The 14763-nt window shown below is 34.8% G+C and overlaps 2 protein-coding genes across 3 annotated transcripts; one reads left to right on the forward strand and one right to left on the reverse strand.

The window, feature by feature from the left end:
• Window positions 1-3199: 3199 nt before the first annotated feature.
• LOC108322185 (uncharacterized) lies at window positions 3200-11573 on the forward strand. The gene is made up of 2 exons (XM_017554197.2): window positions 3200-4067; window positions 11278-11573. The coding sequence occupies exon 1, from the start codon at window positions 3343-3345 to the stop codon at window positions 4048-4050; it is 708 nt and encodes a 235-aa protein (XP_017409686.2). The 5' UTR covers window positions 3200-3342; the 3' UTR covers window positions 4051-4067; window positions 11278-11573.
• Window positions 11574-13425: 1852 nt separating this feature from the next.
• LOC108322143 (ribulose bisphosphate carboxylase small subunit, chloroplastic 3-like) lies at window positions 13426-14435 on the reverse strand. Of its 2 annotated transcripts, none has more exons than XM_052868350.1 (3): window positions 14089-14424; window positions 13884-14015; window positions 13426-13796 (listed from the first exon to the last, which is right to left on the reverse strand). In XM_052868350.1, the coding sequence occupies exons 1-3, from the start codon at window positions 14233-14235 to the stop codon at window positions 13566-13568; spliced, it is 510 nt and encodes a 169-aa protein (XP_052724310.1). In that variant the 5' UTR covers window positions 14236-14424; the 3' UTR covers window positions 13426-13565. The 2 variants fall into 2 exon arrangements, with proteins under 2 accessions (XP_052724310.1, XP_052724312.1); XM_052868352.1 differs by having other exon boundaries at window positions 13605-13779; window positions 14089-14435.
• Window positions 14436-14763: the final 328 nt, after the last annotated feature.

Genomic DNA, 14763 nt, shown 5'->3' on the forward strand with positions numbered 1-14763 from the left:
TATAAATTTTGACATCCCAATTATATTGATATACCAAAATCTATTAATTATTTGTAACATGAACTTTACCCATTTTATTAATTTCTTTTACTATTTTCTAAATTTCGTATCTTTACTATTACATATTTTTTTATATTTTTACATATTTGTACTATGTTTCAAATTATATTTATATTTTTAAAAATATTTGTAGACATTCAGTTCATAAAAGAAAAATAGACGGTGAAAAATCTACTATGAAAGATAAAATGTGTTATAAAGGAAGTATTTGTACTATTTTTAGAGATTTATCTAAACAAAATGACGTGCTTGTTAAGACTTGAAAATAGTGACGTGTTAAATTGTTATTTTTTCACCAATAATTTATTGATGCCAACGATTAAATACTTTTTTTATTATGTAGTGAAATGGTTCTACTAGATAAATATGCTATTGGGTTATTACGGATACAAATTTAAAAACCATGCATTAACTTAAAACAAAAGTGTTGTTTAAATTATTTTAATTTAAGAAGATATATGCATATTTTCACAATAACTATAAACAAAAGTTATATATTTTATAAGACTTCAATTTTAAATAGATTGAAAATAAAATAAAATTTCCAAATGCAACCAAGGAAACACACAAACATATAAATAAAAATCATATTTAAGTTAATAAATAATTATGAGCAAAATTATGAGAGGTTATATTTTAATAGATATGTGTAATAATTTATTCAAGTATACATAGGGATCTCTTTCTCACCATGCATGAAAAGAATAGTACGTTAGGTACTCTCTTTTATTTAATTATTTGTTCTTTTTCTAAAATGAAGGCAAATATTCAGTTATAAAGAGTCGGAATATGTGAGTAAAGTTTGAATTTGCTTAACTTCAAAATAAATATAATTGTCATGAAAATGAGATTTCATTAGATGAGGCCTGCATTTTACATTAAATTATTATTTAGATTTTGTTCATCCAAGTTCCATAAAAAACAGAGAGACTTAAATTTTTAATTAATTACAAAACTAAAGATTATTATTTTTAATGGAAAAAATATTTAGTCTTCTTTTCACTTTGACAGTTTTTCTCTCTCAATTCCACTGTCATAAATTTATCTTACAAAACAAACACAAATTAAAAGATAAAATGAAAACCTTTGTAAAGAATGTTTTTGTTTTAGTTTTAGTTGTCTTTAAAAAAGTTGGCCTTTAAATTTGGAAATGATTATACGGGAATATTGTTGATCATGTCAAAAATATTATTCATATTCACCTGTATCACATTTTTTTATATTTTCTTTATCAGTTAATGAAAAGAAAATAAATGCGAATTAATCATGTTTCTTTTTTCAATCAAAACAAATAGAAATCATTATCACTTTTTCATCATTTTTATTCTCAATTTTTCTACTGAAGAAAGCAGAAATATTTATATTTTATTTTTAAAAGCAATAATTAGATATTACTATCCACTCTTTAAATTTTTAAAATAAAAAAAAAAATTACATCTTAATTATCTGTTGTAATTATTTGCATGGACAAAGGATTTAACATTTATACCTATATATTAATTTTTTTTTATCATTTGTATGAAATTTCCTTTCTAATTTTATCTTTTTATATAACAGTTAATTTAAATTAAAATAGTTATATTTTTTTAAGTGATTTTTAATTTTAATTTAATTATTTTTTAAATAAAAATAATTATTTTATTATTTTATCTTTTTAAATAAAATTTATTTGTGAGAGTTTAGAAAATTGTGATTTAATAGTGATAGTGTGTTAAAATATTGATTAAAATTGTGAGACTCAATTATTTTACTATACAAAAATTCAAAAACACGTTATAAGTTTTTTTGTTTTTAAATTTGTTTTTCTCTCTCTAAATTATCTAACTTATTGTATATTTGTTTGAAGATTTAAGACCATTTTCATGATGAGCTCTCCATTCTTGAACGTTCAATTTATGAATTTGAGTAAGTTGTTTTTCTACCTCTTTTCATCAAGTTGGTTCCTCCTTTGTATGTGGTCAAAATCTAGCTTACATGTTTTTTTTAAAGTCATTTTGTAAGATTATTTGTTGATCAATGATTCTAATGACATACTTTGATCATGTTTATGTTGTTTCTAGGTGTAGAAGGAGATTGTTTGATTATGAGTTATAAGACATTTTGGCTTATAAGTCGTCAGCAAGCTTTGTTAAAGTAAATGAAATTAGTTGTTTTTGATGTGCATGAGTTTAATAAATTTAATGTTTTGCATATTGATGAATATGATATATATAGATTATCAAATTGATTGCTGTGATTTGGATGATTGTTTTATGTTAATTGTTGTTTAAGTTTGTGTGATTGAGAGAACATAAAATTTAAGCAATTGAGCAACAATTTAACTCATATTCTACTAACCATTCAACTCATAGAGAAAAATGGTGGAGGAAGAGAATGTCTGGAGATCATATCGATGAGACTATTTGGTCTTATGTGTAAATGAGACTAACATTGTGAGTAGTAGGATGATCATCCCTAACTATGTTTATAGCTTCGTAAAATATAAATATTACTACAAATATACGTATACCGTAAAGTCCTATATCAAATTATGTATCCATATAATTGAGTCTAATGTGAATTATTGTTTATAATTGATATAATTTAAATAATTCAAAACATTTCTTTTGCATAGTAACTTACCTTGTTATTTTTTTTTTGTGTTTTGTTGCTTTTTTATGATCTATTTCACATGTAAGCTTTTTTATAGTTTAAATAAGTAATAATACATCTTTGGTGGTGGAAGATAAGAATATGACATAATAATTGTATAACTTTTTTGTTGTGGTTTTATACATGAGCTTTCCTTTTTGGAAAACTTGCATTATATTATTTGGTTTATATATATATATATATATATTATAAGTATTATTTTAGATAACTATATTAATATTATATATATATATATATATATATATTAACTTTTTGTTTTGATATATTATTTTTATAATGTTTTATTTAATATTTTTATACTATTAAACAAGACATTACATTATTTAAATCAATTAATTTTTTAAATTGAATAAATTATCTACCATAAAAACAAAGTGAATACACTAATACCTTAATTAAAGAATTAAAACTTTTAAAAATAGCGATTGTTTTACTGTTACATCTTTCATATGTGTTAATAAATGCAATTTTTCTTTGGGTTTAAGATAATTCTTTAATCTCATAGTGAAGTAGGATCCGGTGCACAACAATTAGCAATAGCACCCCTTGTTGGTTCGAGAGGATGTGCTTGTTTATTTATTATAGGGTTTTGCCAGAGCCAACCATGAACCTCAGCCCCCTCTCTGCACCATGACGGACCGTGAGCGTGAACGTGAGCGTGACCGTGACCGAACTCGGGACAGAGAAAGAAAACGAAGACGAGACAAGGACGACCGCGACCGCGACCGCGAGCGAGACAAAGGCGACCGCGACCGTGAGCGAGACAAAGGCGACCGCGACCGTGAGCGAGACAAAGGCGACCGCGACCGTGAGCGAGACAAGGACGACCGTGACCGCGAACGAGAACGAGAAAAGGATGACCGCGATCGGGAACGTGAACGTGACCGTGACAGAGTGCATAGCAAGAGATCTCGTTCGCGTTCGCCTGACCGTGGGCGCTCCCGCCACGCGCGCTCGCCGTCTCCCAGCGAGCGCTCCCACCGGCGGCGCCACCACCGGACTCCCACCCCCGATCAGCCGAGGAAGCGCCACCGGAGAGAGTCCGTGGAGGAGGAGCACAAGGAGACGAAGAAAGCGGTGTCGGACTTTGTGGACGGTATCGCCAAGGAGCAGCAGCAGAAACAGAAGGACAATGGAGGAGAAGCTGAGGGCAACGAGGACGAAGTGGAGATGATGAAGATGCTAGGGATTCCCGTCGGATTTGACTCCACCAAGGGGAAACCGGTTCCCGGTGCTGACGTCAGCGGTGTCAGAGCTGTCACCAAGCGCCAACCGCGCCAGTACATGAACCGCCGCGGTGGCTTCAATCGTCCATTGCCTGCTGAGAGGAATCGCTAGGTTTTTTATTTTTTCAGGTTTGTTTAATTTTCTTTCCATTTGGAACAGATATATTAGGGTTATGTTAGAATTTGATGGTTGCCGCTTGCAATTAGACTCGAATTTAGCTTAGGTCAGCATATGATTGAAATTTGGATTTTTTTCGTGTTCCAGACGGTGACGGTTAATAGTAAATTAGCGACTCTGTGTGGATTTGTGATGATAGCTGTTATTTGTGTTGTTTGATGGAGTGTGTCGTTATTATTGTGTTATACGTTCTGCAGTTTAGTGCTTATGGTTAGCGCGAGTTTAGCTCGATTTTGTTGTGGTTACATAGTTCACTTGTGATGCTAGCGTGTTTTGTCAAAATCGTGTTGTCTTAGTGTTTTATCTGTGTGACCTGTCCCAATATATAACTCCTAAAATACTTCTCGGTTTTCTCCTCTTTCACCCTGTTAGAATAAGTATTAAATGTTGGGTAGGAAGTATGGTAGAGTAATTATTAAATATGAGAATGTTATAGTAATTATTAAATCTAAGTAGGGAGTAGTGTGTTGGGAATCTCTTCCAGCTGTAACTAGCTTTGTACCTAGGTGTCTAGTGGAGACTTTTGATCTTCCATCTTCTCTTGTATCAAATTTCTATCATAATAGAAGATCTTAAGAGGGGTTATTCAAGCCCTCCAAAACATATACATCCTCTTCTCTTTGTTTTTAATCTTTATAGGCTTAAAGTCTGCTTCTTAACATGGTATTAGAGTAATAAGTTAGAGCTTATCTTAGCGAAATTTGTTATTTGCTAAGTTTATTGTTCTACCTATTAATGTATAGTCTTCCACACAAAATGCATATGTCTCAGGGGGTTGTATTGAAAATCTCACATCGACTAAAAGTAAGGTCCATTCGCAATATATAAGTGGATGCAAATATCATCTTAAAAACTGATTTTGTAAGATTGAGTTAAATTTAAAGTCGACTTCACATTGAAGAACATATGTTTGTTCTTCAAAAGAGTTAGACCAACAAGTTTTTCTTGTATGGTCATCTTTTACAAATGATATTGTCCTGTAATTTGCAGGGCAACCATGTCCTTCATCTAAATTTCATTGTACATAACATATTCCAGTTTAGGGTTTTTTCAGTATCTAGCATCGAACTTAGTTATAATCAACATTTCTCTGACAATAGGGATGGAAATGACCATGATAATCACAATGATATAGTTTTTTATGAGTATGAATCAGAAAACTATCATCATTCAATGGTGAAGACTATCAAAATATGAGGTTACATGTTCCTCATTGTACTTGGAATGTAGTTTTGGTGAAAATGAAGAAGTGAAAACGCTATCTGTTGGCAGCTTCAAATGTAGCATACTGGTCCTGTTCCATTAGATGGCCAGGAAGAACTAAATCTGAGTGCTATCTGACATCTGGATGGAAGCAATTCTGCAGTATGAATGGATTAAGGGCAGGAGATGTCATCACATTGGGAGTAGACAAAGAGCAGAGCAAATTTATTCATATTATGAAACTTTAGTTGTGTTTGAATTTTATAAAACACCTTTGTAATATAATGGAACAATATTTTGTTCTGGGTGGTCCATTATTATGTTTTTGGTACCTGCAATCTAGAAGAGTTATGAACACTTATCTTTAAAATTATTTATAAGTAGTTTAAAAAAAATGTTAGAAAACTAATTCACAATATAAGTTCCTCATTGACTAGAAAACTAATTCACAATATATAAGTAGGTGCAGACTTCACATTATAAGTTGATTTTGTAAGGTGAGATTTGCACCCAATAATATATTGTGAATTGATCTTATTGTTTACTTGTATTTTTTCCTTAGCAAACATGGCCACAACAATTAGTAAAACTCTACTCCCTTAAAAATTAATCCTTGTTACTCTCTGTTTCTGTATGGATGTGCGGGACCGAGAGATTAACCTTGCTGACGTGTCTCTGCCGCCTTTGGACGTCTATGCCGCTTGCTTTCCTGCAATATGGACCCTTGCTTGTCCTTCGATGGGTCGCTCACGCTCCTTCAGTTCGCACCGTTCGTTCTCCTTCATCAGCAGTGGGAGGATGTACCTGCAGAAGACACTTCGACGCTCAAGTTAGGTGTAGGTTATGGAGACTTAGCTCTCAAGGAAGTGATTTTGTTATCATTGGAGTATTTTCGAGTGTGAGTAGAACGTACCTGGCTTTTAGCCTTGGCCCTGTACTTATGGGTTATCACAAGCCTAATAAAATATAAACAGACTTACCTTAAACAGTTTTACCTTAAAATCTGGTCGGTTGCTCATAAACAGCTTTATGAATATCTTTAATCAGATATCTTTGATTATTTTATCCTCTGGAATATTAGCCTAATAACTTAAATTTTGGCCCAATTGTGGCCCAACACCTTTTAACCTGGTTTGCCCTGGTTGACGAGCGTTGTGGCCCAACCTGGTTTGACCTGGTTGACGAGCCCTGTTACAGTAGGTAGACCGATCGGTCTTGGATGGTAACCGTTCGGCCTATATATCATACTATACATAATGCCCCCCAAGTCCGAGTTAACCGTTCGGTTTTATGGAAGGGTTAACTATAGGACTTTAAAGTGACGTTTGGCGTGGAGATCCTTTACTGTGAACCGTTTGATGTAGACGAATGATTTTCCCAATAGTCATTTAGATTTCCCGCCTCTGAGGCAGTTGCAGAGTCCCGAAAACAGGACCGCAAGATTAAGCTGATCCTACGATGCACCTTGCTTGCGGCTGCGCCAGTTCCCTCATTAATGCGAAAGGATTTTTGAAAACCCTGGTCTACTCAACCGTCATTTTTCATTTCTGCGCCAACCTCCCTTCTATCAATCTTCTAGTCTTCTCTCGCACCTCTCTTCAGGTAACGATGTATTCTGCTACTGTTTTAGAATGTTCGCCAAAATCCATGGAAGAAAGGGGGCAAGGTGGCAACGTCGAGGCTTCGGGGACTTCATCAGTTGGAGTTTGCCGCGACATCACCACTATACTCAGTGGTGAAAACGCTTTTTTATACGGTAACGTCGCCACTGAAAACCCAGAAACGCCATTTTCATCGTCTCCTAGTGTTAGCGGCTACGATTGGGCTTCTCGCGATGTAAGCGACTTTCATAGTTTGTTTAATAGCAGACCCGTATTACATGATTGGATAGAGAATAGTTGTATCCTCAGGACCCTAGGTCATAACTCTTGCATAAAACTGAGTGCTTGCAGGGAGAATGAGAGGGTTTTTCATGGTAAAGAGAACTCCGCTGCTGCTTTCTTTTATGTTTATTTTTGCTTGTTCTATGATATGTACGTTAGGTTGCCTTTTACCGTATTCCAAATGGATGTGTTGAAAACACTAAACGTTGCCTCCTCTCAGTTGCACCCGAATAGTTGGGGATATATCCAGGCTTTTGCCGCTTTGTGCCAGGTTTTGGCTATTAAACCGACTCCAGCCCTTTTATTGTATTTCTTTAGAACCCGTTCGGTTGCAAAGAGGGGTTGGATTTCCCTGATTTCGGAGCCAGAGAATGCTATACTGCAACTATATTCCCAATCCTTTAGAGGATTTAAGGACAAATTTTTTAAGGTAGTGATCACCGACCTAGGTTGCCCCTTCTTTTTCTACGAGGATAATAGCCTTAGGTTCCCTCTTTATTGGACCCAGGACCCTCTTAAGTTCACATGATGAGCGACTATGGCTACGTGGCACCTGGCGTACGCTTCTGATAGAGGCGTTTTGAGGACCGAGCTGCAAAAAGTTCAGACACAACTGAACGATGTTGTGGCTGCTCATTCTCAATGTGAACAGAAACATAAACAGTCTGAGGAACTGATGGCCGATGGTCGTATCGTGATGGGAAATATGCAGAGGTCCGGTGCTGAATTGAAGAAAGAACGTGATCATTTTGCTGCTGAGTTAGAGTTGCTGAAGAAGGAAGCTTTTAACTGCCATTGCTTCATTGAAAGCTGCAGAGAAGGAGGCCCGAGAAGAGAGGGACGCTCTGCGCCTAAAGACCGTGAAGATAAGGAGTTGATGGGCAGGGCAATCGTTGAAGAGCATACCCGAGGATTTAAGAAGTCCCTGAGACAAGTGTCTCACCTCCTAAATGTATCAACTGAAGGTGTTGATTTTGACCCGAGAAAGGATGTCTATCAGGGGCATCTGGTATAAATAAAGGACATTCCTGAAGGCGCTCTCTTGGAGGTCGAACCTGCCCAATCAACTGAGACTGGAAATGAAGAAGTTGCAGTGGAAACAACTATCTGTGAGGATGTTCGGGAGGAGGATCCGGCGGCCCCCTCTAGCATTGTTGTTGACATTGTAAACCCTTGATAGGATAGCTTTAATGTGCTGCCAATTTGAACACTTTGACTTGCTTTTTATTCGCACTTTGAATTTGTTTGAATTACTTTGTACTTGTTATGTCAACGACTTATGCGTTGATCCTTTTGCGTTTTAAGACATGTATTTGGTAATTACCTGTTATTGAGCGTTGTTGTTGCCTTGATGTGCTTATGACCGTCCGGTAGAGTTTGTACCCCCCGCCTGGTTCCGTAATAGGTAGATTGCCTTTATGCTAGCGTGCGCTAGGTGTTCCTGGGCGAACATGGCCTAGACTAGGGGGGTGGTCCCCTAGATTTGATGTGCTGGGTGTTCTTGGGCCACAACGCTCGTCAACCAGGGCAAACCAGGTTAAAAGGTGTTGGGCCATAATTTAAGTTATTAGGCTAATATTCTAGTAGAGGATAAAATATTCAAAGATATCTGATTAAAGATATTCATAAAACTGTTTATAAGCAACCGACCGGATTTTAAGGTAAAACTGTTTAAGGTAAGTCTGTTTATATTTTATTAGGCTTGTAATAACCCATAAGTACAGGGCCAAGGCTAAAAGCCAGGTACGTTCTACTCACACTTGAAAATACTCCAGTGATAACGAAATCACTTTCTTGAGAGCTAAGTCTCCATAACCTACGTCTAACTTGAGCGTCAGAGTGCCTTCTGCAAGTACATCCCCTCTGCTGGTGAAGGAGAATGAACGATGCAAACTGAAGGAGCGCGAGCGACCCATCAGAGGACAAGCGAGCGGTCCATATTGCACGAAAGCGAGCGGCATAGACGTTCAAAGGCGGCATAGACGTTCAAAGGCGCATAGACGTTCAAAGGCGGCATAGACGTTCAAAGGCGGCAGAGACATGTCAACAAGGTTAATCTCTCAGTCCCGCACATCCATACCTAAACACTCTCCAATCAAGCTTACCTTAGAGTAAGTAAATTACTCTTACCCTTCCTATGTTGTACCCTTTTAGACAAACTGCCTACCCTCTATGATATTTTTGAATTTATATTTTCATATTGAACTATTGTTTTTTAGAGTCGGTTTATTTAATTTCAACATATAGAAAACATTGATATAATCATAGAGGAATGTGAGAGGCGAGGGTAGTATTGATATACTCTTGTAGTTTGAATCTCTCTTCCAATATGATGGCATAGTTTTTAATGACTGTTTAGAGAAAAATATTTGGACTATCCCAAGTCTTGTGCTTAAGTCAGAGGGTGTCTTTTGGTTTTGAATCTTCAACCTGAGTTTCCTAATCCAGGTTGATGCTCCATCTAATAGCTTTCATGTATATTCCAAAATGGATTCCAATTTTAGAATACCAAACCAACTGTTAAGTTCATGTCAAACTCACTGGAATATTTAGTTGTTATAAGCTAGGCTGGTTGGTGATTTAATGTTCATGCGTCCTAGTGATAGATGCTAGACGTGTGTACAAACCATAGGGAGAAGAACAGTTTGAAACGAGAGGTGAGGACTGAAGAATGCAAATTAATTACAATTCTATCTATTCTTCTTTGTTCCAAGACTCATCAGTGATAATCACGAAGCTCACAATTCTATCATTTTAGTAATGCATTTTGCTATAAGGCAATTGATCAAAGAATTGACAGGCCTGTGAGTGGAAGTTGTGAATTTTGAACCATGGGAATGTGATGTTTTTTATGGCTCATTATAGAATAACCTTGTCTTTTTGAAAGCCTTGTTTAAGATTGAATATTGTAGGCTATATTGCAACTACTACTGGTTAGATTCTAGGCGTTATAGGGCTTTAGGACTTGGGTATTGTAGGGTGCCAAGTTCTAGATTGAGTTGTATGAGATGCTTGGTGAAGTACTTAAGTGGCTTTGTTTTCCCCCCTTGAAAATTACCTTTTAAGGAAGGGTTTCCCAAATGCTTGGGTGCTTATGACATAAGTTTTGAATTCTGATTGGGCTTATTAGTGATAACTATATATATGCTCTGATAAAGCATATTTTATGTAATTGAGCTCGTGGCTCGACTGCTCTTTTTTGTTTGTATCACTTTTGTTGAACAAAAGATTAGTCAGTATGTTAGCTTCTGAAAGTGATAAGCCATGTCAATCATGGTTATTAAACTTGCAATCTAACTTGTTAAATCGCACTAGATCACGAGCTCATTACCCCTTTTCTAGTTATATCAGTTGTAGAGTAATTTTGTGGTAAACCCGGTCGGCTTGTTGTGAACTTGACCAATCTAACGAGTTCAGGACTGAGATGACAAGTTTAGCTGTGGGTTGTTTTAAAATGAAACGACCCCTTTCTTGGTGGTTTGGATTTGTGAAAATAGGAGAAAGGAGAAAACCTACAATTAGAGTGTTCCGTTATCTCATTTCTTAGCTTCCCTTCTCTTTTCTGTTGACAGGGGTGTTTCTTCTTTTTATTCTTCCTGTTATTTAGTTCTCTTTAATCTTCTCTGTGATTAGGCCTTGTTCCTTCCCCTTGACATTAACATGTGCTCCTAGTTATCTTAGTATCTGATAAAAATGTTCTATTACATTCTTAGTTTGTGTAATTGGTGTTTCTAGACTTTGAAACATCTAAGGTTAATTTCCCTGCATTCATATTTCTGTCTTGTCTATGCACGACAGTGTTGGTTGGATGTCTTTTCTGTTGTAACAAGTCACAGTCACCGGGATTCTGTTCGTGTAGCTGCTTATCTTGCTTAAGAGTGGTGTGATTTCTACAATATTGTTTGTTATAGGCATTCAGTTAACCAATCAGGCAACCCTCCATTTAGCAATTTCTTTTTTCATTTTCATTTAAAAAGTGCAAAACGCAGATCTCTCCGTTTACTTGCTCTGAAACATCTTTCTCACTACTCCGCATTTTGGTTTGCCTAAACGACTTTGCATTTGTTCATTGCAGATGAGTAATATCCTTTGGTGGTGGTTCAATTGTGTTATGAAATATTGGAGCCAGAAACGGTAGGCGGAACTCAAAATGAAAGTTTGTATGATATCCCGTGCTACTCTCAGCTCGATACCCTTTGTAGGCATGTTTGTCTTTACCTTAAATTCATAGAATTTGTCAAATTTTCATGCGGTATCTATATTTTTGCGGCATGCCTTAACACGGGCGATGCACATGCTTTATGTTATTAAGTGAGTGATTCTGGATTTCAATATAATTAATGCATGACCAGTGATTTGCGAGTGTGCCAACTCCGCTCTGCTAATCTATTTAGTTTTAGTATATACGGGTATGGTACACGTTTATATTTACTATAACTTGACAGATAAATGTTGTGAGACCATTGAATTTAGGTGAACATTTTGAATTTTCTTTTTTCAACATTTACCGTCGATTGTGACCTTATAGATAATAAAAATATTTAGATGAAAGTTTGAAGTTGATGACATTATTTGAAACGCAAACTTTATTTACACTAGTGAAGTATTAAAATCAAATGGAATGAGAAAATTAGTTATCGAGGTCATAAAATGATATAAACTAAGGAAAAGTTTAGGAGAGAGATTTGAAAAGGTAGTAAGTAATTATCATGTCTAAAATTTTAGTTAACTAGCCTTCTAAAAAAGTTATCAAAATTAAGATCCATTTAGTGTGAAAAATCATGAAAGTGGTGTTGACCGAAGTGACATGTTTTGGCGCCATACTGACTATACGACGTCTGGAATTGGTTCTATGGTAAATTTGATGATAAGATGTTATGCAGCAAAAGTTGAGAAGCATATGATAGAGGAGTCGCAGAGTTATTGTTGAGCATTCTTGTTTCATGTGAATCTTATAACGACTCTTATCGCATCACAACATAAAAACGTTAATTATAATAAAGTATATTTTATAAGTTATAGTCGTACGTGTGATCCACCGTTGATTTGGCACTAAAGCACATAGTGTTATATATAATTGATAGTTTAATGGTGATTTGCTTGTGTCATTGCTTCCATGTGTTGAGCAGGTCCACATTCTACGAAAGCAGGGGCTAAATCCATCATTTCTCTAACCCACTAACTCCACTTATTCTTCTTTCTCATCACCAATAATACATCTCAAAAACTTAACACACTTTAAATCTATGGGCTGGTTTTGCCAAAAAAAACTCATTGTTATGTTAGTTCCTGAAATCAATAAAAAATTACACAGTTCTTATTTTTTTAGAAAAAAATTCATTTAATTTTTGTTGTCCCTTTTAATCCCCAAACATATATTATTATTATTATTATTAGTAATAGTGAAAACGCCATTTTTTATGATAATAAAAATAATAAAATTATTAATATTGTTTTATTATAATTATAAAATTAAATATAAATTTTATAATTTTATTGTAAGTAATTTTTATTTATTTTGTAGATGATCTGCTTATTAAAAAGATAGTTAAATTTAACAAAATGGTTAAATTTAACCAAACGGTTATAATATTAATAAAATGTGTTTTTTTATTTTAAAAAAATATTTAAAAGGTAAATTTGCAGAGTAAATATGAAAAGAAAGTATTCTTTATATATAGGTATAAATTATTATTATTATTATCATTTAAGTTTTTAGACTATAGATCAAAATAAAAAGAAAGTGAAAGAAGTGAAATAAATTTTGAAAAAAGTTTCAGTAATTTAAAGAAATAATATAATACCAAGATATAATATCTGGACAAATTAATCATTATTCAATAAAAATACCTCGATCCTTCTTGGCGAAAAAAATCCATTCCTGAACCCCTTACACACGGAATCCAAAATGTGTGTGGAGCATATTCAAAGACCAGATCATTTGTGCCTGCCATGGTTTTAAACATTCTTTAAAATGAACTTATTTTATTTATCAGATTCTCCTTCTAAATCACGTCTTTTCTTTTACAATATTTGATATGAAGAATCCAAAATCAATTTAATTCAAACCAAAAGATGTTGATAAGAAATACACTGCGTTTTGTTGAGCATGTTTCAAGGTTCACATCCCACCTTCAATTTCAACACTCGCGTTTGCAGTACGCAACTAAAAAAGTACACCACGATGCTATTTAATTACACTAAATGCGTGGTAAATTATAACTTAAGATTCAAACCATATTTGAGTGTCTACTATAATTTCAAAGAAACAATTGCAAGCTGTCTGATGAGCAAACTTATAAAGTTGATATTACATTTAAGAGAGCGAGTGAATGATAGAAAGAGAAAGAGAAGAAAAAAGGGTCAAGTGGTAGAAGGTTTGTGTATGATAAAAGCCATAGACTGCATGTGACGCTTGTTGTCAAATGCTAAGCAACGTATATACGCATTTGGATATGCCTCTCTGCATTCATGGATCTCCTTCAGAACTTCACTAGAATCACTGCAACCAAACATTGGAAGCTTCCACAATGTCCAATACCTCCCATCATAGTATCCTGGCATATGCCTGTTTTCCCTACAAATATGCCCCAACTGTTTCCATCTTCCAATTACCATCTTTACTTTTTCTAATAAATACTCATAAACCTAATTATTGTTAATCTAATTTATGTTACTAACCTCATCAAATTCAAGGCAAGGAATCCATCCCTTTTTGATCATGTAGTCAACCTCCTTTGCAATGGATTCATCTGAAAGAGGTGGCAGGTAGGACAGTGTTTCGAACTTCTTGTTGTTGATGGGATTCCATGTCTGTCACAAGTTTAAACACAATATACACAAACACATCATATATATATATATATAAGTGATTTGATCACTTCACCTTCATGCAGTAAGTCTTAGAAGAGTTGGAAGCAATCTTCCTTTTCCATGTTATAGATGCTGTACTTTGGCAAAGACTTGATGAGTTGGACTTCAAGCCAACAAAGGCAGCCCCAGCAACCTGAGCTGAAAAAGTTTCAGCAGACATTTTACTCAAGTGAATGAAGTTTTGAATGGAAAACAAAGGTTATGCAGTGTTTGATCTTGAATGAGGCTTGTGGTCAGACAAAAGGAGGAAGAAAATAGGATTTGGAGATCCTGAAATAATGTGCAAAGTAGTATATGCAGACGGTGCAAAGTAGGATTTGGTTTCATCGACACTTCATTCTATTGAAACTTGATGAGTGGAGGCTGGGGCCCTCCAATTTCTGGTGCTGGAAAACTTTTACCATCAAGTTGAAATAAAATAAGGAAAATAGTTTTTATAACTAGATGCAATAACTCATTTTTAAGAATATTTTAGAATGACTCACGTTCTCTACTGCCAAAATTTGGAACGACTTCATCAATTTACACCACAGCACACTGATTAACATGTTTGGTGACTCTGAATTATCTGTCAAAGAAATTGTACACTACTTCAAATTATAATAAAATAAACAATGTGCAGCGTTTGTTATAATGCAATTCTGGAGCTTTTCTTGTACAGCCTACCTCAAAATTGTGGACGGTTTGA

This window comes from Vigna angularis, chromosome 1, assembly GCF_016808095.1.
Source record: "Vigna angularis cultivar LongXiaoDou No.4 chromosome 1, ASM1680809v1, whole genome shotgun sequence".
NCBI classification, from domain to species: domain Eukaryota; kingdom Viridiplantae; phylum Streptophyta; class Magnoliopsida; order Fabales; family Fabaceae; genus Vigna; species Vigna angularis.